Source organism: Embiotoca jacksoni, unplaced genomic scaffold, assembly GCF_022577435.1.
Source record: "Embiotoca jacksoni isolate LCO1_2020_lvr unplaced genomic scaffold, fEmbJac1.0.p SCAF_64, whole genome shotgun sequence".
Lineage (NCBI taxonomy): Eukaryota > Metazoa > Chordata > Actinopteri > Embiotocidae > Embiotoca > Embiotoca jacksoni.
In genome coordinates, this window is record NW_027185419.1 from 443,936 (window position 1) to 463,817 (window position 19,882).

A 19,882-nucleotide genomic window follows, 5' to 3' on the forward strand; every position below is an offset into this window, starting at 1 on the left:
CAGAGACAACGAAACTGTCTTCATGCAGGAATGGAAAAGTTGAGTATTTGATATGATCGCTGCTGCCCTCTAGTGGCGCGTCCTGAAAACGACTTTTAATATACACTGGAATAATTTCCCATCCAGTTTATTATTCAGAAATAAAACTATAAACCAGGTTCTGTACAAGACTTCTAATATTTAACGAGTGAAAACAGCGGAAGCGTCTCTTTTGTGTCTTTCGAGCTCGTCACCGGAGGAAACAACATGGTTTGATTTTTTTGATTTTATACACTTTATTAATCCCCGAGGGGAAATGTCTTTGGTCTCAATCGTATCAGCGCTCCAGTTCAGATGTTTCAAATGAAGCGGCTAAAACGCGGTGCAGCCACGTGAAACGAGGTCCGGTCGACTGTGCCGATGAGGCCCGAAGGAAACAACCAATCAAGCACGAATGTCACTCAAATCACAGAGTTTTAAATGATTTGATCCGGCGCTGCCGACATGTTTAACCGTCTCTGACTCATCCACAACTCGGTCCAATCAGCACCGACGAGTGGCCCAATGAAAAAAAGAGAAAGAAAAAAGAAGCTCGGAAACCTCTCGAGTTAAATTCTGTTTGCTGCAGAGAGAAAACAAAACAAAAACAAACAAACAAACAAACTGCCCGTTGGTTAAATCGACTTTAATTAGAAATATATAGAAACAGGACCACACCGGTGTAAACATACCGTCACGTGAAACAGCGGAGATAATCACACTTTAATGCAAACCCTGTTCAACTTCTACCCGAGAAAAAAACCACGAGTCACACTTCACAGCAGCACTTTAAACCCTCAAACATATCAGAAGTGTAGAAACACACAGAACATGTCTTCAAATCAATATTTTTAACAATTTTTAACACTTCAGTGTTTAAACATTGTGTGTGTGCCTTTTTTTTTTTTTTTTTAAATCAGTCAACTTATAAAATGAAATAAAAGGAAAGCAGTAGTAGCATTTAGTTCTTCTGCGTACAGTTAAACGGGAACCGTAAGATGCTGGAACACAAACAAACTTTGAATACGTGGTTGTTGTTGTATTTTTTTTTTTTAAAGCGCTGTGTCAGCAGATTACAGCTGACTGGAGTCATCAAACTCAATGTTGTTTTTGGAGGAAATATTTTTGAACTTGAAAGAAACTTTGAATTTGCTGTCATTTAAATAAGAAACCGGACAAAAAAAACCCAAACAATTTAAACACAAGTGCGGTTCATTAGGGAATGCAGTTACAACCTGTTTACAGTAAAGTAACCCTCCAACTCAAAGGGTCTAATGGGTACAATTAAAAAAAAATAAAAAAATTCATATAACATTTATGGTCTGAAATACAATCAAATCAAATCTGGATTGTTACTTCATTATATTTTGTTATTTTTTTAATGTTCTCAATGGTCTAGACGGCATCGCAATCTGTCCCCGAGCAGCTCAGCCGGTTATCAAAAAAAAATAAAAAAATAAAAATTAGAAAGTTAGCGTTTCCCTTGTACGTCATCAGCTAGACTTTAAAACAAAACGGAAAAACAAACAAGAAACTTCAGGCGTCCAGTTTTTTGTCTCAACGACGGGAATGAACGAGAGGCGGAAACAAAAAGAAAAAAACAAATATCTACGACGCCCCGAACACGTCGGGATAAAATACTCACGTCGGGAGAAAACCCACGGTAAGAGTACGTTGTCCCGACGACGACCCGGATTTGAACTCTCGAACTTCTCAAACTGAAACTGTTGGCACGATGCGGCGCAAAACCCGTCGACAAAACTCCCAACGAGGTTTTTCGAAGAGCGCGCAGATAAACTTCTGCAGGATTTTTAGGACCCGGATGTTTATCGTGAGACACCAGAGGGCATTGTGGGAAAAGGATTTCCCCGCCGGGGGTTTGTCTACGATGGTCAGTCTGGTCCCCCGCCGGACGACGTCGAACGTCTTCGGTGAAGAACCCCCCCCCCCAAAAAAAAAAAAAAAAAAAAAAAAAAAAAAAGCCACTCGTGGACGATCCGATGAAAAAGGGAGATCGCGAAGGAGGTCAAAGGTCCACTACGACGTCCCGTCCTCCGCCGGCTGCTGCTCGTCCTGGAACGGGTACCCGAGCGCCGGCGGGAAGCCCTGACTCCGCGGCTGCTCGTCCAGCAGCATCAGGTCCTCCACGTCCTTCCCCTTGAACCTCCGCCGGCAGATCTTCACCGTCACCTTGCGGCCCTGGAAGACCTTCAGGGCCTCCTTGGACGCCATGGCTTTGGCGGCGGCCTCGTCCCGCCCGTAGCCCGTCCCCATGTACACCGACTGGCAGCGGATCTCGCACACGTGGCCGTCCTTCTGCGTGCGTCCCGCCGGCAGGCCCTCGATGTCCTTCAGCGGCACGAAGACGCACGTCACCGTCTGCTTGCACGACTCCACGCAGCTGCGCAGGATCTCGAAGTGGTCCAGGTTCGGCCCGAAGCCGCCCGCCGACACCAGCTTCCAGGCCACGGCCTTGTAGAGGCGGTTGAAGAAGGGCTGGTGCTCGGCGGGCGCCTGAGGAGGGGGGCCCCACTTCTGGCCGCCGACCTCGTTGGACCCGCATTTGGCTCTTTTCACGCAGCCGTCGGCGTCGACCTCTAAAAAAATTTATAAAACAAACACAAAAACAAAACAAAAAGATGACACAGCGGGCGGGACAGTGTTGACTTGCATGACAGAGACGATTTTAATGAGGAGACGGGGGAGGGGGGGGGCGGGTAATTACACTGAAACAGCTGGGAAATGGTTTTGGTGCATTAACACCCCCCTCCCCCTCCCTCCTCCCCTTAAAGGAATAGATGGGCTATTTAAGGTCATCAGATTTAGAGTAATCTATAATCTATAATCTATAATCTGTAATCAGTAATCTATAATCTATAATCTGTAATCTGTAATCAGAGGGTTGATATACTGATGTGCTTCTTGTGTTTGGCTCCGTTTTAAGAATATTTCGGCTCCTTCCTGAAGTCTTAACTGAGTGTTTATATGAACTCGTTTACCCCCCGTGTTGCTCCTCTTTCCTCTGGCCATCATCCCGTCTTTGGTCGTTTTGTGGACGGGAGGATCCTGGACGACGATGCCCTCTCCCATCTCGGCGATCTTGTCCATGACCGCCTGTGGATAGCTGAGGAGGGGGGAGGGGGGGAGTGGGGGGGGAAAGAAACATTACAGCGCTGCCACTCATCTGAAAGTGGGCGGGGCTCGGGTGTCCCAGAGTGTCTCACCTGCAGCCGAGGAACACCCGGTTGGCCCAGACCGTGGACAGAGACAGGAGGCGGTCCAGGCTGCCGCTGGGGACGCCCGGCTCCACCGTGGGGAACGCCTCCATGTTCCTGAGGAGGAACTCCCTCCGAGCGCTCCACTGCTTGCCGCTCTCGCAGTAGCCCCGGAGGGAGTCCACCCAGCGGGCCAGCTGAGGGTTCTGACCCAGGTACTCCGACACCACGTCCTCTCCGCTCCTCTCCCCCGCCATCCTGTGGTGGAAGGAACAGACATGAGTCCAGGTGGAGGGGGGGGGGGGGGGGGGGGGAGGGCGGCGGCCTGATCAAGAAGACGGAAGCGGCTCCACTCCGGATGTCCCCCCCCCCCCTCTCCGGAAGTAAACTCAGTCAGCCGCTTGTAGCCGCGCGCGAGATCTTCCTTCTTCTGGACCGTCAGAGCTCGTGACCTCATCGGTGAACGGGTCGTAGGTCTACCGGAAAATTTCACCAAAACTGTCCTCCGGTGCCCCCCCCCCCCCGCCCCCCCCGTGAACAGGACACCCCCCCTCAGAAATACTAGTTTCAAACCAGGCTGGTTAATCGTAACCAGACTACAAGATGACTTAGATTCGGCTACTAGTTCACGTTTTTAAACCGCCTGCTGTTAATTTACCGGCTTGTAATCTAACGTAACTAGTAACTAACTAGTAACTAAGTAGTAACTAACTAGTAACTAAGTAGTAAAGTTTGAGTACAACTCACCGAACGGCTAGCCGACACAAAACGATCACGAGCTACATTAGCGCCGCTAACGAACCAACAAGATGACGTAATGTTCAACGAGACCCGACGAGCCGCGCGCTGATTTGTCTGCAGTTTGTACGAAGTCGTTGTTTTTATTTGTGTTTGTTTTGATCCCGTAACGACGACATACCGAGCTCTCTCTCTCCGTCTGCGAGGTGTTGTGTTCAGCTGGCTACATGACCGACGGGTGACGTACAAAACTGGCGACTCTGCTTTTTTTTTTTTTTTTTTTTTTTTTTTTTTTTTTTTGTGCTGGAGAAACTACGTTCACTACGAGCGCACAATACAAAGCTCAAACCTCATTTAAACTCCAAATAATAATTTATTACTTCACTAAAAACAACAGAAAAAATCCTTTAGCACAGCAATAGTTCTGACAAAAGTCAGATTCGCTGTCGTAGTATTTTAAAAAAAAAGTTAAAAAAAAAGAAGGATAAGCGGAAATGTCGTCCCGTGACGCGCTGCGGTATGACGTCATCAACCCCGCGACATCTCTCGGGCGGCGGTTTGTTTTGGTGGATGATTGAGGAGCTCAATGCTGCAGCTTTGTTTTGGGTTTTTTCATAGATTTTAATCAGATCAAGGTGAATTAAAACATGATTCACGAGCTCTTGCTGGCGCTGAGCGGATATCCGGGCACCATTTTCACGTGGAACAAACGGACAGGTTTACAGGTAATTAAATAAAATGCTCTTTACTTTTTAAAACGCGGTAATTATTTTATATTTCAAACAAGCCTAAGGCATATTATTGTTTTTTTATTATTCTCATTTGGTCATATCGTACAGTTACAAGCTTTACCGTGGCTCTAATTGGTCTTTAGGAGAGAATGACTGTTCAAATTCACGTCATATTTAGTGGCTTAATATCGCAGTTAATACAAACTATTATTAATTTATCTTACTCTCAGTGTCTTTAGACAAAAGGGAGGTTGTTTTTTTTGCTTGTTCGTCACAGTTACCTTTGTGCATTGGACTCACTGTGTTCAATTCATCTTTATTTATAAAGCGCCAAATCACAACACAGGTTATTTCATGGTACTTAACACATTAAAGTCCTTAATGAGAACTTTATAACATTATACACAGAAACCAACACTTCCCACATAAGCTGGGAGGAAAAAAAACTCCTCTTTAAAGGAGAAAAATCTCCAACTGAGGGAAGAAAAACTCTGTTTTAACAAGAAGAAACCAGGCTCAGAGGTGGGCGGAGCATCTGCCTCCACCTGTCAGGATGAGGGGAGAGCAGAGAAAGAAAAGGCAAGCATAGAGATCCAAAACGTGAACTGTTGGTGGTGTTTTTGGAAACTCTGGGAACCACAAGCAGGCTGAGAGCGACCCTGTTTCACACCTAAACTTGACTCTTTTTATTTTAACTTTCTCCCACAGGTGTCCCAGGACCTGCCCTTCCTCCACCCCAGCGAGACGAGTGTCCTGAACCGGCTCTGTAAACTGGGCTCAGACTATATACGCTTCACCGAGTTCATCGAGCAGCACACCGGCCACGTACACCAGCAGGTGTGTTAAATCTGTTCAGTCTGTTCAAATCGAAGCTTCATTCAGTGTTAACATCTTCAGACCAAAGTTCACTTGTATTTTTGTATTCTTGGTATTCGGCTGCATCTGATTTCTCTGTGAACTCTTTTTTTTTGTAATGAATGTTTGTTTAAATGAATAAACAATATTTGTTTTGTTTACCGTCTAGGAGCATCACACCAACCAGCCTAACCAGACGGGACTTCATGGCATTTACTTGCGGGCTTTCTGCACCGGGCTGGACTCCATGCTGCAGCCCTACAGGCAGGCGCTGCTGGACCTGGAACAGGAGGTATTCCTCAGTTAGGAATATACCGCCGGCTCCAGACAGAACCATCCTGCAGTTCTGCTCTTATCGGCCTATCGGAGGTTTCTTCCTGTTAAAAGAGAGATTTTCCCTCCTAGCTTATGTAGGAATTGTTGAATTGTTGTGTTTCTCTGTATAATGTTGGACTTTTATGTGTTAAGGGCCATGAAATAAATAACCTGCTGTGATTTGGCGCTTTATAAATAAAGTTGAATTGAACTGAATTGAATACAATGAACGGAGAAGCATGTGTGAGGATGCTCATTAAACCTGTGTGTGTGTGTGTGTGTGTGTGTGTGTGTGTGTGTGTGTGTGTGTGTGTGTGTGTGTGTGTGTGTGTTTCAGTTCCTCGGGGATCCACATCTGACAATATCCCACGTGAATTATAAGCTCGATCAGGTAAAGAATGAATTAAAGAATTCAACTTCTTACTGAAGGCGCTGTGAGTGGAAAATATTTCTACAGTTAAAACACACCAAGTTTGTTTGCTTTTTAAAAAAAAAAAAAAACATTTAACGCTGTACTTTTTGTTGTTGTTGTGAAGTTCCAGTTGCTGTTTCCCTCTGTGATGGTGGTGGTGGAGACCATAAAGTCCCAGAAGGTAAGAAGTGTTTCTGGAAGTTTACCAAGGAAACGTCAGATTTCTGTTCTCGGTAAAGTTGTCTGAACTTTAACGTGAGGATGCGATCGGCTGTCTCGTGCTGCTTCTTAGATCCACGGCTGCCAGATCCTGGAGACGGTGTACAAACACAGCTGTGGGGGGCTTCCCCCCGTCCGCATGGCCTTGGAGAAGTGAGGCAGTCGTTTTCTTTTTTTCAATATGTACATATATATATATATGTATATATATATATATAGGTTTTTTTTCATTTGATTTGTGTTTCCATGAGGCGCCTTCAGGTTACTTTATTTTGTACACGTAGGTAGATTTTGTTTTGCAGTGAAAAAAAAAAAAAAAAGAGGAGGGCATCCATCTTTACAAACATGAAAAAAACAATATTTTATTCAAACACAACAAGACACAACAACTCAAAGAAGTCAATAAAAAAAAAACCACAATAATAAATAACCACTGGTTAAAAGTGATTTATCTGAACGGTGTATGAAATGTATTTCCTTGAGCTTGATTCGTCTTTTTATGATTGATTGATGGTTTACGATTGATTTTATTACGTCATCACCTGATAGAATTTGAACTGACAGGAATCATTTTTGCGTGATCGTTGCTATATAATCCGTTTAAGAACGTCTGGATGAAACTAACACAGATGTCACGTTTCCATCTCTTATTTCCACGTATGGAGGTTCGACTCGCTCGTTGCATCACTTTCACATAAGTGGAGATTTGGCGCCACCAGCTGTTCATCTGGAGAAACTTCAGACCGACATGAACATCAGCTCGAATTCCTCATGAGATGTATTTATATACTTATATTCTAACAGTGGCAATAAAATAAACAGAAAAACATCATTAAATCACAAATATTTGATAAATATGAGGATTTTTATGGTTATTGTGATTTAATGATCTTTTTCTGTTTATTTTATTGCCACTGTTAGAATATAAGTCTTATCGTCGTCATAAAATATAGATCTCCTGAAGAAGAAGAGCAGATGGTCACGTCAACGGAGGCTCATTGAAACGTCAAAACGGAGAAATTCTTATTCTGAAAAATATGGGCTCATTTTGAATTTGATAAAAACAAAAAGTTGGGACTCTTGACTTTCCATTTTCAAATATAAGCTTCAAACTGTTCTTTTCATAAAGTCTGCAGTCGATGTCCGTTAAACCACCAGACTCCTCCCACTTTGGCTCATTGCTCTATTATTTCTATTATTATCCAAATTCGATGATTGTTTTTCACTGCACTCTCAAAATACAAAAAAAACAAACTTGATTCCTAACAACATAAATGAAACACTGGTTGAAACGAGGTGTTTTTTTTGTCTGTGATATACAGATATTGATTTGTATTCAGATCTCTTTCCATAAATCAGACTTTAAATTCACACCAAAAGAAAAGAAAAAAATGTCGAAAAGCCTAAATATGATTGATTCCTACTTTTTGTGAGGCCACTATTTAAAGGGTTTTGTACGAGCTGTATTTCTCAGTTTTCTTACACTCTAAAAAACCGCGATGACTTCCTCCCGTTGAATCTCCTGTGCAGGATCTTGGCCGTGTGCCACGGCGTGATGTACAAGCAGCTGGCGGCGTGGATGCTGCACGGCCTGCTGCTGGACCAGAGCGAGGAGTTCTTCGTGAAGCAGGGTCCGAGCGCCGGAGGAGGCGCCGCCAACCAGGAGGAGGAGGAGGAGGACCTCGGCCTCGGAGGCCTCAGCGGGAAGCAGCTGAGAGAGCTGCAGGACCTGGTGGGTTCAAACCAGTTAATGTGTTCATTCATTGGTCTGACTTTCTCTAAAATAATATATTTTTATCTCTTTATTTTATTGTTTACGTATTTTAATTTTTTCTTATTGTGGGCAGCTTTTTTTTTTTTCAAAACTGTGTTTCTATGCTGCTGTGACGACTACATTTCCTCTCCGGGATTAATAAAGTCTTATTTTATCTTTTATTTTATTTTAATTTATTTTAATTTATTTAATTTTCTCTTTTTCTTTTCCTTTCTTTTCTTTTCTTTTCATTTATTTAATTGTTTCTTTTTTTTTCTTTTCTTTTCTTTTCTTTTCTTCTTTTCATTTCTTTTCATTTCTTTTCTTTTCCTTTCTTTTCTTTTCTTTTCTTCTTTTCTTTTCTTTTCTTTTCTTTTCTTTTCTTTTCTTCTCTTCTCTTCTCTTCTCTTCTCTTCTTTTCTTTTCTTTTCTTTTCTTTTCTTTTCTTTTCTTTTCTTTTCTGTCCAGCGGCTGATCGAGGAGGAGAACATGTTGGCTCCGTCCCTCCAACAGTTCTCTCTGCGAGCCGAGATGCTTCCGTCTTACATTCCCGTCCGAGTGGCCGAGAAGATCCTCTTCGTGGGCGAGTCCGTCCAGATGTTCGAGAACCACAACCACAGCCCGTCCAGAGCCGGTACTTCCACCGTTCTCCATTTTTTTACGCTCCACACATCTGGAACAAAGTCCCAGTTTTATGTGAAGAACTTTGATTTGCTTTGTTGTTGAAATGTGCAAAAAAAAAAACTAAATAAACGTTCCTTTCCTTTCCTGCGGCGGTAAACCAATCTGCCTCACGCCGGTTGTTTTTCAGGCTCCATCCTGAAGCACCAGGAGGACCTGTTCGCCGCCGAGCTGCACCGCCTCAAGCAGCAGCCGCTCTTCAGCCTGGTGGACTTCGAGAATCTGATCGATCGCATCAGGAGCACGGTGGCAGAGGTGAGCGAGCGTCGCCTTCATTTTTTTTACTATTTCAGCTCAGTTAAAAAACAAAAAACAAAAGGTGCGCTAACGAAATGTCGTCCCGACTCGCAGCACCTCTGGACGCTGATGGTGGAGGAGTCGGATCTGCTCGAGCAGCTCAAGGTTCGTCGTCGTCGTCGTGTAAATCGGGTGCAGGAAGTGTGAACTGTGCCGACTCGGCTTTATTTTTGCACAGCAGCTTTTCACGCGGCCTTCAATGGGCTTTAATGTGTGACGGCAACACGGCAATTAGCATTAAAGGGAAAGAAGAAAGTAAAGAAACAAACAGATAAACAAAACAATACGTTTTAAAAAATGATGTAAAAATGTAGATTGAATTCAGTGGAGGACCGTAAAATTGCAACATAACAATTAAAAAAAAAAAAAAAAACTATAAATGAAATTCAGAAAAATTGAATAAACAAATAAAAACAATAATTTAGATTAAAAAAAAGAAGGAAAGAAAATGGACTTTTATTAGATGGAAGAACGAAGTGTTAATTTGAAGTTGAACTTATTGAGATGTTTGTGTTCCCTTTGAAGACCATCAAAGACTTCTACCTGTTGGGTCGTGGAGAACTCTACCAGGTGTTCATCGACCTGGCGCAGCACATGTTGAAGGCTCCGCCCACCGCCGTCACCGAGCACGGTAAACACTCACCGCCCGCAACATCTGGGTGAACATCTGGCACACCTTGATTTATATAGATAATATAGAGGTGTTTATGTGTCTTTATTATGCCAGCGGAGAAAAAAAAAACTTATTTCTTTCTTTGTTCTTTCTTTCTGCTTTTCGAGCACATTTCTCGCTCTGCTTAAAAAAAAAAAATAAAAAAATAAAAATCAAGTTTGGATGTAAAAATATATGAAACGAGAATAAAATTATTTAATTTTCAAACAAATCATCTTTTACAGTTTCCTTTAGTTTTGGTCACAGAATTCACAAATTTTGCTTTTTTTTGGTTGCGAATAAAACAAAAAAACATCATTTTCAATAAAGACAGAAAAAATACCTTCATGCATGTCATGTGTTCCACGTGTCCGCTGATATTTACAGCTGCAAACGTGATCGTTTATTGATCCGGTGACTTTTCGAACCCTTCAGATGTGAACGTGGCGTTCCAGCAGGCGGCGCACAAAGTGCTGCTGGACGACGACAACCTGCTGCCGCTGCTGCACCTCACCGTCGACTACCAGGGGAAGGACGGCAAAGGTGAGCTCACCTGTTCACCTGAAGCTGATGAAGGACGGACAGAAGCCTGTTTTACACTCCGAATGATTCTCTTCTTTACGTGGTGTTTAGCGCCCTCCGATGGTTGGATGATTTAAAGACACACAACAACCCCGAAACTGTCAAAACTGCAGACTGGATATAAAAGTCTTTCTTTCTTTTTCTTTCTTTCTTTCTTTCTTAGTTTTTTCTTTATTTCTTCTTTCACTATTTCCTCCTTTATTAAGTTATTTTTTCTTTTCTTTCTTTCTTTCTTTCTTTCTTTCTTTCTTTCTTTCTTTCTTTCTTTCTCTATTTATTTATTGGCTAACAGACCGACGTTAGATGAATGATTATCTGCTGCTCAGTGAACCTTCTTCTTTCTTCATAATAATCGTCTGATTCTGTTATGGGTCCGTTAACAGTCGCTCCCTCCTGTTTTTGTTCCAGAGGCGTCGGGCTCCAGGGACGGAGCCACGCCCCCGCAGGACACGTCCCCCCGTGAGGCTCCTCCCACCGGCTGGGCGGCGCTGGGCCTCGCCTACAAGGTCCAGTGGCCGCTGCACATCCTCTTCACCCCCGCCATCCTGGAGAAGTGCGTTGGTCTTCGTCTCCGTGGCTTCGGTTCGTTTTCTACTCCGACTCCGCCTCCTCACCTCCCTTTCTCTCCCTCTCTCTCTCTCTCTCTCTCTCTCTCTCTCCCTCTCTCTCCCTCTCCCTCTCTCTCTCTCAGGTACAACGTTGTGTTCAGGTACCTTCTGAGTGTGCGGAGAGTTCAGTCGCAGCTGCAGCACTGCTGGGCGCTACAGATGAGGAGGAAGCACCTGAAGTCCAGCCAGACGGACGCCGTCAAGTGGAGGCTGCGCAACCACATGGCCTTCCTGATCGACAACCTGCAGTACTACCTACAGGTAACCACGCCCACAACAGGTAGCCACGCCCATAATACAACAGGTAACCATGGACACAGAGCAGGACTCATAAAAACACAGCAATTTTGGACGACATGCTATAGTATGACTTTTATTCTTTCTTAATCTTTCTTTCTTTCTTTCTTTCTTTCTTTCTTTCTTTCTTTCTTTCTTTGTCTGTCTGTCTTACCGTGGAAATTCCTGTTTTTCTTTAGTGACCGTGAGGACGTGTATATTTATGACCTGAGTGTTAATAATCTGCTTCCTGTCTGACCCGCCGTGTGTTTCCTGTCCATGTTTCCCGTCTGCAGGTCGACGTTCTGGAGTCTCAGTTCTCTCAGCTGCTGCAGCAGATCAACTCCACCAGAGACTTTGAGAGCATCCGATTGGCCCACGACCACTTCCTCAGCAACCTGCTGGCCCAGTCCTTCATCCTGCTGAAGCCGGTACGAGGCGCCGAGGCGACACGTCGGCGCCGCTCCGATTCCCCCCCGACCGCTGATAACCACGTTTGTTTGTTTGTTTGTTTGTTTGTCTGTCTGTCTGTCTCCTCAGGTGTTCCACTGTCTGAACGAGATCCTCGAGCTGTGCCACAACTTCTGCTCTCTGGTGAGTCAGAGCGTGGCCTCGCTGGACGACCGCGGCACCGCCCAGCTCGACATCCTCGTCAAGGTCGGGGATTCATTTTTTATTGATTTTTTTCTCCTTTATTTGTCCGGAGATCTTTTTATTATTATTTTTTTTTAACGCTGTCTCTGTTAAAAAAATAAATTCTCAGGGTTTCAGGCGTCAGTCGTCCCTCCTGTTTAAAATCCTGTCGAGCGTGAGGAACCATCAGATCAACTCGGATCTCGCTCAGCTGCTGCTGCGGCTGGACTACAACAAATACTACACGCAGGCCGGAGGCACGCTGGGCAGGTAGGACGCAAGCCCCGCCTCCATCTGATACCATAATTCATTATTACAATATGCTTCAATTCATCTCAAAAATATATCACTTGTCTTTCTTCTCTTTTTTTTTAGTATTTGAGAAGAAGCACAAAAGGATTTATCCAATCGCTCTTAACCTGTCGCCGAGGACTCCGTTTGATTGACCGATCGGTCAAAAAGGATTTAAAGTGACATTTTTCTGACATCAAACAGTTTGTTTCTCTTTTACCTGAATCTGCATCCTGTACAGCACGTCTGCATGTTGTTGATTTAAAGCACTCGCGTTGAACTGAAAGACTATTTTGTGGTCAGAAATGATCAAAATATCTTCCTCTGAAAACTTCAGTGAGAAGTGAACTAATGTTTAATTTAAAGGAGCAGTTTGTGAAGAAAAACTGCGAGACGTTACGAGTGTAAAACTTGTCCCGTGTGGAGTCTCCTTGTACAAACTGTAAATATTATATCGCTGCACGTGCAGAAGAAATAAACGCAAGTCGGTTTAAAATGAAACGAGGGCGTCACAATTTATTATCCCATAAAAACAGACAGGGAGGAGTTATGTACAAGCGGAGGCATGCAACAGAGGAAACGCTGAACACTGGAGGCGTTTTGGCGACGTGGTGGATTACGAGGAAGAGGAGGAGGAGGAGGAGGAAGAGTAGTCGTGGCGATACTGAGGCTTGCTGTGGAAACCCAGACGCTCCCCGCTGATCAGACTCTGGATCAGCCACTCGGGAGACACCAGCGGGACGTCCTGCGCGGCGGCGGTCTTCTCCAGCGCCGGCGGACAGGAGCGGCCCGTCACCACCACGTCGTACTTTCCGGCGGGAAAGTCTGCGGACGGAGAGAAAAACAAATAAACAAAAACAAATAAACCGGCGCGAGTAAATGTTTATTTACACGTCGATGTCGCGGATTGACGTACCGGAGCCGTCTTTGTCGGCGTGGAGCTGCTGAACCGACGAACCGCCGCCCAACGAGATCAGCTGAGACCAGAGATCCACCGGCTTCTCCAACACCAGCAGGACCCGCAGAGCCTTGAAGAGGCTGCGGCGGGGATGCCTGAAGAGAAACCATCAATGGAGCACATTTTAGACGACATGCTAGAGTTGGACTTTTTATCATATTTTAGACGACATGCTATTTTCATGACATTTCCTTTTGGGCCCCCCGGCGTGAAGCCTCGTCTCACCACTCCACGATGGCGTCGTCCGGTCCCACCCCGGCGGGCAGCAGGTAGTTCCTGTAGTTCAGCAGCTTGTTGTCTTTGCAGCAGTCTCGCACCCAAAAATGTGACACGCACGGCACGCCGCTGGCCAGACACAGCAGGTACTTCCTGGTGCGGCAGTGCTGGTCCGCGATGAGCAGGCTCTGATAGGCCGCCTTACACTGAGGAGGGAAGACACATCTGGATTAATAATAATAAATCCTACATGTTGTATTCATATGAAGTTTTATAGTTCTGTCCTTTTCACCTTTTCTTCATTGAAGTCGGGCAGGATGAAGCCTCCACCTGCCAGCAGCTGGGACTGTGTGTATTTTTTGTTGTACGGGCCCGTTTGCACGTAACCTGGAGAAAAAAAAAATAATAATAACCATCGATTGGACAGGAAACTCTACCAAAGGAAACTTCTGCTGTTTTAAGATGCAGCTCAGGATTTTTATTTGAATGATCCAGTGTTGCTTCTTAAAGGTCCCATATTGTATAAATTCAGATTTCCGCTTTTTTTGTGATTATTAATCTCCAGAAACACTCATGAAGAAACTTACTTCAGTTTTTTGGTTCTTAAAAGCATAAAAAAATATCTTACGGAGATCAAGACTGAAAATTAAAGTGTCAAATTTGGACCTTTAAAGTCCTGATGTGATATAGTTTAACTTTTTTTTCAAATTTTTAAATGAGCGTCCGTTACATTCAAGTCAAATGAGTTCACACAACGCTGATTAAACCCACCAGCAGATAAATCTCCGTATGTCAGAGTGTACCGTACCTTTAAATCTGGTGTCTGGTGAGACATTCACTGCGCTGTAACACGACTGCGTTACTGAGCGCGCTCCGTGTAGCAGAGACGTCCGCTGGCCAATCGCGCGGCTCGTCTCAACTAGTTTTATCTGACTCGAATGGATCGAACGTTCTCAGTGTTCTTGTGATTTACTCTCACCGCCAGAAGGGGGCGACAAAAGCCGGCTATCTCGCCATCTCGTCATCGAGCTCGCAGTAAATCGTTCACGTCTGAATTCAAGTTTTCAGGATGAATTCCACGTTTTATCTGATGGAAACTTTTAAGAATCATTTCTGGACTTTCTGCATAAAAAAAAAAATTCAACCTCACCTTCACCCTCCTCCTCCTCTTCCTCCTCCTCCTCGTCGCTCGTGAGCTTGTTGGTGAGCCGGTCGACCTCCGACGAGGCCGTCAGCATGAAGGCGAAGCCCATGAAGAGAGTCGTGTTCTGGGTCAGCGGGCCGAGGGCGTCGGCCACGTCATCGCAGGACCGGGAGGGGAGGTCGGTGCCGCTGCCGGAGGTGTTACACACCCCGACCCGCTGAGCTGCACGCACGCGCACACACACACACACACACACACACACACACACACACACACACACACACACACACACACACATTAAAACAGAGTTATTTAAAGGACTAATTCACCCAAATCACCAGAGTTCTCCCTGATTTTCAGTTTTAGACGGTTTGTTCTTCATCTGAAGAAGTTTTTCTATGAAAGCAACTAAGAAGACAAAAATCAACCGGCTGAGTAACAGAAGCCACGTTTTTCCTGACGAGGTTTTGCTGTTGAATTAATCAGGCAAAGCAGAAATATCTGATAATCTGGCCAAATAATAATAATGCCAAGTCCTGTACTAATTAATAATAATAATACAATAACTAAAGAGAAATGTTAAAAACATGACAGATGAGTCCCTCCAGGATTTTTGAGATTTTTTTGTTGATTGTTGCAATCAAAAATATTTTCTTAGAAAAAAATTGCACCACAAAAAAAAATAATACAAGGAAATATTTGTAACTAATGTCAAATAATGTCAAATGATCACTTCCTGTGATGATAAGCATGTTGCATATCACAGAAATATTTTAGCCCTAATCTTATTTTTTGTTTTATGAACTTTCAGAAGCAGAATGGGCTCAAAATTACAAAAAACATCTGAAAATAAACGACAAAAAACCTTTTTCTTAAGTCGGTGTTCTTTAAAAGCGAATAAATAGGCGACATCATCAAAATAAAAGCTCAAATGCTTTTTAAAGGATTTAACGCAGACTGAGTGCAAGAAAAAAACAAACTGCAGCTGGAAGGCTAAAAAACAAAAAAACAAACCAGCATGTAGTTTGTTGTGATGAGTTGAAGAACTGACAGAAAAATGGGAGTTAATGATGTTGAAGTTTTATTTTGAAAAGTTCACCGAGTTTTTATTGAAAATCAATTGTCTCTTAAATTTCCTGGAGGGACCGACTCATCATCTGAAGCAAATCCACCCGTGAAATAATAACACTGTCCATCTACCCCTCTCCACACCTCCCTCCACCTGTGGACCATCACCATAGCAACCCTTGCTGGGGGACGACGTTCATTACCGCGTCAGCCTCGGAGGCGGCCGGCGGACTGCAGCCGGAGGACGGAGGTCAACTCGGTAATAAAGATTAAAACATCTCCAATTTTTACACAAATTAAAAACAGGAAATCATCACTTCATAAAACTCTATTTAGAGAATTAAAGAAAAAAAAGCTCTCATTAAATACAACAAAAACATTTTAAGATTTAAAAAAAAAATCATGTTTCTAAAAATGTAAAAGTTGACAGTCAACTCACCAGAGTTGTTTTAAAATATAAAACTCATTAACCCCCCCACCCACCCACCCACCCCACCCCACCCCCGTTCACTGTCCCGGTCCGCCGGTCTCCGTACCCGCTCGGGCGCCCGCCCCCCTGCGGCCCCTCTTGGTCGGCGACCGGCCGTCCTCGTAGGACATCAGCTTCCTCTTGCCGGAGGGGCCGGGGGTCCGGGGGCTGGTGGAGGAGCCACGGTTGGGGGTGTCGGGGCCCCCGGGGCCCCCCCCCCGGCGCCGCCTCTTCCCCTCCACCAGGTTATCTGAGGAGGGAACAAAAAGGGGACGTGATTCAGGATCAGGTTACTATGGCGATACCGCCTCGAACTACCGTTGACAACAACTGAAAATCCACTTCGACATTAAACAGACCCCCCAAATTTTTTTTAATGAAGTCCATTTTTGAGCTTCGTGTCTCTTCTAAGGATTTCAATCAGCTCGGGGGGGTAACTTTGCTCTTTCAGGTGGGCGGGGCTTATGGGAAAAAAAGCATATTTGTATTTAGTGCCTCAGGACCTGCAGGTTTCTGTTTTTGTTTTCTTTCTTTCTTTCAAACGTACCCAGGCTGATGTCGGAGGCCTTGGCCAGCGGGGTGGAGGGCTCGTAGGGCCCGAGGCTGTGCTGCTCCCTCAGCTTGTTGCCCTGCTCCAGCGACAGGATGATGGCCGTCCTGTTGTACCACTGCCGCTGGCCCTCCTTCTCCACGCTGTAGAACAGATCCGGGCCGTCCGATTTGTGGCCCTTCACCACACCTGCGCACACAGGAGACACACAATAATTAGCCTGCTATAAAAAAATGTTTTTTTTTAAAAGTCCCGGCACTGAGCACCCAGACAGCTTTTGATCTTTTTAAACCTCCATTCACCGTTTTATTTCTTTATTCTGGTAGTGAAACAAACTAAAGTTTTGTATAACAGCAGCGATATCTTGACTTTAATAACGGTTCCTGAACAATACTGCTTCTTTTTTTTTTTTGATGAAAAATAAAACCAAAATCCATTTTAAGAAAAGAGAAAAATGAGTCATTATGGGAGAAATCTTTGGTTTTCATGCAGTTTAGAGGAGGGAGAGCGAAACGTTTTTTTCTTTCTGTGGCTCCAAATAACAGGTTGAAACTATTTTGATGTTCATTTAGAGCACTTGTTGACGACATTTCTCACTATTTAAATTTAGCTTTTTACAAAATGATAAATTAATCAATTAATGGAGAAAATATTCAGTAAATTAATCCGCAATGAAAATAAACATTAGTTGCAGATTGATACAAAACCCGGCTTTTACAATAATATATTTTAGTTTAATTTGAAAAAAAAAAAAAAAAAAAAAAAAAAACTGATTTCAAAATAGTGTTTGATTGTTTTGATTTAAAAAAAAAAAAAAAAAAAAAAGGTGTTTTCATTCCTATAAGGGTCATTTTATGTAATAATAATAATAACTAAATGTAAAACACTGATAAGTTTCTGAGATGTTATAATACCATTAAAAACTTATAATGTTGCAAACTTGATTCAGATTTGGTAAATTAAGCTGAAACCGGTTGATTTTATGCCAAAGTAGAAGCTACTTATGATAAATGCTTTGACTCCTAGTTTATACAGGAGTTGTGCATTTTTCATATGAAAATGTTTGTGAAGTATTTTAGACTTGGATTCAAAATTTGGTACCAAATGACGAGACGATCTCAACATCCTGAATATCAATATGTCAAATTATAAAAATACTACATCGAGTTGACTCCTCCTCCTCCTCTTCTTCCTCCTCCTGCTCCTCCTCTTCTTCCTCCTCTTCTTCCTCCTCCTGCTCCTCCTCCTCTTCCTCCTCCTCACCTATGCTGAAGTACTCGTCCTCCAGCAGCGCTGTGACCTCCGTCTCCATGGGGATGGGGTCACACAGCAGGACGTCCTTCCCCAACACCTCGCACTCGTAGCCGTCGTCGAAGCGCAGGCGGAAGCGTCCCTCGCCGGCGTCCTTGACGATGCGTCCCGAGTAGAAGTAGCCGTTGGACGACCACTTGGCGACGACGCGCAGGCCGACGAAGCTGCTGCCGGCCGAGCTCGCCTCCTCCGGGGAGGAGCGGAGGGAGTCGGCGCGGTCCGCCGGGCTGACGGGGAGGCGCGGTGGCGGCGGCATGCGGCCGAAGTGCTCGTCCTCCGAGGACGAGTGCGAGTGGACGTGAGCGCCGAGACGCTGCAGCGAGACGCCGCCGCCCCTTAGAGAGGAAACGGAGTCGGTTCAGACGACAGGAAACAGGAAACAGGAAACACTCGACTCACATCACAACGCTTTTTTTTAATTATTTGTAGATGTGGAACAAAACTAAATGTTAGATATCAGCATGAAAACTAAATCTCTTTAATTTATCCTTCAACTCGTTACTCTTGCTATCTAAACAAAAAGGTGAAACATTTCCTCTTTTGAGTTTCTTACATGAGAAAAAAAAACAATATAAAGACAAAACTATGAATTTTGTGATGAAACTTTTTTTTATTTGGAAAAAAAGAAGAGTGAATTTACACTATTAAATAAACAATCAACAAATGAGCTGAAATTGATCTGCAGCTGTGAGTGAGATGAGTTTTAGAGGATTAGTGAAAAGAGGAAAACGTGAAGTGTTATTATAAAGAAGCCATTTTTTTTAATTTTGTTTTTGATATCTCTGTTGCGAGCGGGGGCGAGCCTCAGGGAGGACTCACCTGGACAGGGAGGAGCGGGACGGGGGCCGGCCCCTTCTAGCCCTTCCTCTGGGGGTCAGCGGGACGAAGGCCCGGGACCCCGGGGCGCCGTAGCCTCGGCCCACTGTGACCACTGACCCCGCCCTGTGACCCCTGTGACCCCTCTGTTGATGCCCACCTCCCCTCCTGGGACTGCGGACACACAGAGGGGGGACGAACGGAGCCGGTCAGGTTGCACGGGCACTCGTCTGGGGGGGAGAGGGACCACCCAGACTGATGCCCGTGAGCAACGTGCACCTGAGGCCCGGCAGGGATCAGTGCATCACGGAGACACGAGGGTGTTAAGAGAGTCAAAGGAAGGCGAAGGACAGCAGAGTCGGCATGCAGAGAGATCGAAGAGGGAGAGGTTGAGCAGCGGCGGTGTGCGTGCGTGCGTGCGTGCGTGCGTGCGTGCGTGTGTGTGTGTGTGTGTGTGCGTGTGTGCGTGTGCGTGTGTGTGTGTGTGCGTGCGTGCGTGCGTGTGTGTGTGTGTGTGTGTCTGTGGGGAAGACGAAGGCGGTACCTGAAGGGTTTGGACCCTCTGCCGGGCGGCATGATGAACTCCGGCCTGCTGAAGAAGCCGCCGCTGCCGGTGGTTCCTCCGGAGCTGTGCTGCAGGCTGGAGGCCTTCGACGACAGCGAGCTGATGTCGGCGAGGTCGCCGGAGGTCACGGAGCTGCCGGTGCGGCACGGCGAGATGTCGCTGTCCAGGACCTGACAGTCCACCACGGGCTCCTCGCTCTCCTGGTGACGCCACGAGAACACGTGAAATATGTCGGTAACCAAAGACACACGATTATCTAACGCCAGGATTAACGGTGCCTTCAGAGATCAACCGGAAAGTGGGAAAGAATACGCTTGAGCGCCTGTTGAACGGAAAAAAAAAAAATCTCAACTTCTTTCCTCGACTTGCGATTTTTGGCAAATTCTCCCACTTTTAACGAAATAAAATCACGTATAACGGCACACTTTACATCGCAAATTTGGGCAGCACGGTGGTGCAGTGGTTAGCATTGTCACCTCACAGCAAAAAGGTTCTGGGTTCAAATCCGG

General features: G+C 44.9%; 3 protein-coding genes across 6 annotated transcripts in view; 1 reads left to right on the plus strand and 2 right to left on the minus strand.

Moving 5' to 3' along the window:
• Positions 1-1,969: 1,969 nt before the first annotated feature.
• On the minus strand, positions 1,970-4,222 carry cdkn2aip (CDKN2A interacting protein). 2 transcript variants are annotated; one of them, XM_069175194.1, is made up of 4 exons: positions 4,153-4,222; positions 3,243-3,491; positions 3,018-3,142; positions 1,970-2,615 (listed from the first exon to the last, which is right to left on the minus strand). In XM_069175194.1, exons 2-4 carry the CDS (start codon positions 3,488-3,490, stop codon positions 2,056-2,058), a joined length of 933 nt encoding a protein of 310 aa, XP_069031295.1. In that variant the 5' UTR covers position 3,491; positions 4,153-4,222; the 3' UTR covers positions 1,970-2,055. The 2 variants fall into 2 exon arrangements, with proteins under 2 accessions (XP_069031295.1, XP_069031296.1); XM_069175195.1 differs by lacking the exon at positions 4,153-4,222 and adding an exon at positions 3,981-4,145.
• A 295-nt stretch (positions 4,223-4,517) lies between these two features.
• On the plus strand, positions 4,518-12,777 carry tubgcp4 (tubulin gamma complex component 4). Its single transcript, XM_069175213.1, has 18 exons — positions 4,518-4,696; positions 5,411-5,539; positions 5,727-5,849; positions 6,210-6,263; positions 6,409-6,465; positions 6,577-6,656; positions 8,034-8,235; positions 8,725-8,890; positions 9,068-9,192; positions 9,289-9,339; positions 9,760-9,865; positions 10,322-10,429; positions 10,877-11,021; positions 11,160-11,337; positions 11,649-11,783; positions 11,893-12,009; positions 12,116-12,255; positions 12,361-12,777. The coding sequence occupies exons 1-18, from the start codon at positions 4,619-4,621 to the stop codon at positions 12,365-12,367; spliced, it is 2,001 nt and encodes a 666-aa protein (XP_069031314.1). The 5' UTR covers positions 4,518-4,618; the 3' UTR covers positions 12,368-12,777.
• Positions 12,766-19,882, minus strand: part of tp53bp1 (tumor protein p53 binding protein, 1) — a 19,044-nt gene continuing 11,927 nt past the window's right edge. For 2 of the 3 annotated variants that reach the window (XM_069175211.1, XM_069175210.1), the window contains 10 exons: positions 19,353-19,573; positions 18,812-18,982; positions 17,945-18,327; positions 16,679-16,870; positions 16,199-16,381; positions 14,601-14,816; positions 13,743-13,837; positions 13,460-13,656; positions 13,193-13,329; positions 12,766-13,101 (listed from right to left, as the gene is read on the minus strand). In XM_069175211.1, coding sequence (XP_069031312.1) covers positions 12,893-13,101; positions 13,193-13,329; positions 13,460-13,656; positions 13,743-13,837; positions 14,601-14,816; positions 16,199-16,381; positions 16,679-16,870; positions 17,945-18,327; positions 18,812-18,982; positions 19,353-19,573 — 2,004 coding nt within the window. In that variant the 3' untranslated portion in view covers positions 12,766-12,892. The remainder of the gene's footprint in view (positions 13,102-13,192; positions 13,330-13,459; positions 13,657-13,742; positions 13,838-14,600; positions 14,817-16,198; positions 16,382-16,678; positions 16,871-17,944; positions 18,328-18,811; positions 18,983-19,352; positions 19,574-19,882) is intronic. The other variant, XM_069175212.1, reaches the window with a different exon arrangement.

What these genes read in the sequence shown, in the direction of transcription:
- cdkn2aip (XM_069175194.1), bottom strand. Translation starts at nt 3,490, where the DNA reads ATGGCGGGGGAGAGGAGCGGAGAGGACGTGGTGTCGGAGTACCTGGGT. An exon ending in CGGGTGTTCCTCGGCTGCAG is followed by an intron (nt 3,143 to 3,242) that starts GTGAGACACTCT and finishes CCCCCTCCTCAG; the next exon opens with CTATCCACAGGCGGTCATGG. An exon ending in AAAGAGGAGCAACACGGGGG is followed by an intron (nt 2,616 to 3,017) that starts GTAAACGAGTTC and finishes AAATTTTTTTAG; the next exon opens with AGGTCGACGCCGACGGCTGC.
- tubgcp4 (XM_069175213.1), top strand. Translation starts at nt 4,619, where the DNA reads ATGATTCACGAGCTCTTGCTGGCGCTGAGCGGATATCCGGGCACCATT. An exon ending in CCGGCCACGTACACCAGCAG is followed by an intron (nt 5,540 to 5,726) that starts GTGTGTTAAATC and finishes TTTACCGTCTAG; the next exon opens with GAGCATCACACCAACCAGCC. An exon ending in AGCTCGACATCCTCGTCAAG is followed by an intron (nt 12,010 to 12,115) that starts GTCGGGGATTCA and finishes ATAAATTCTCAG; the next exon opens with GGTTTCAGGCGTCAGTCGTC.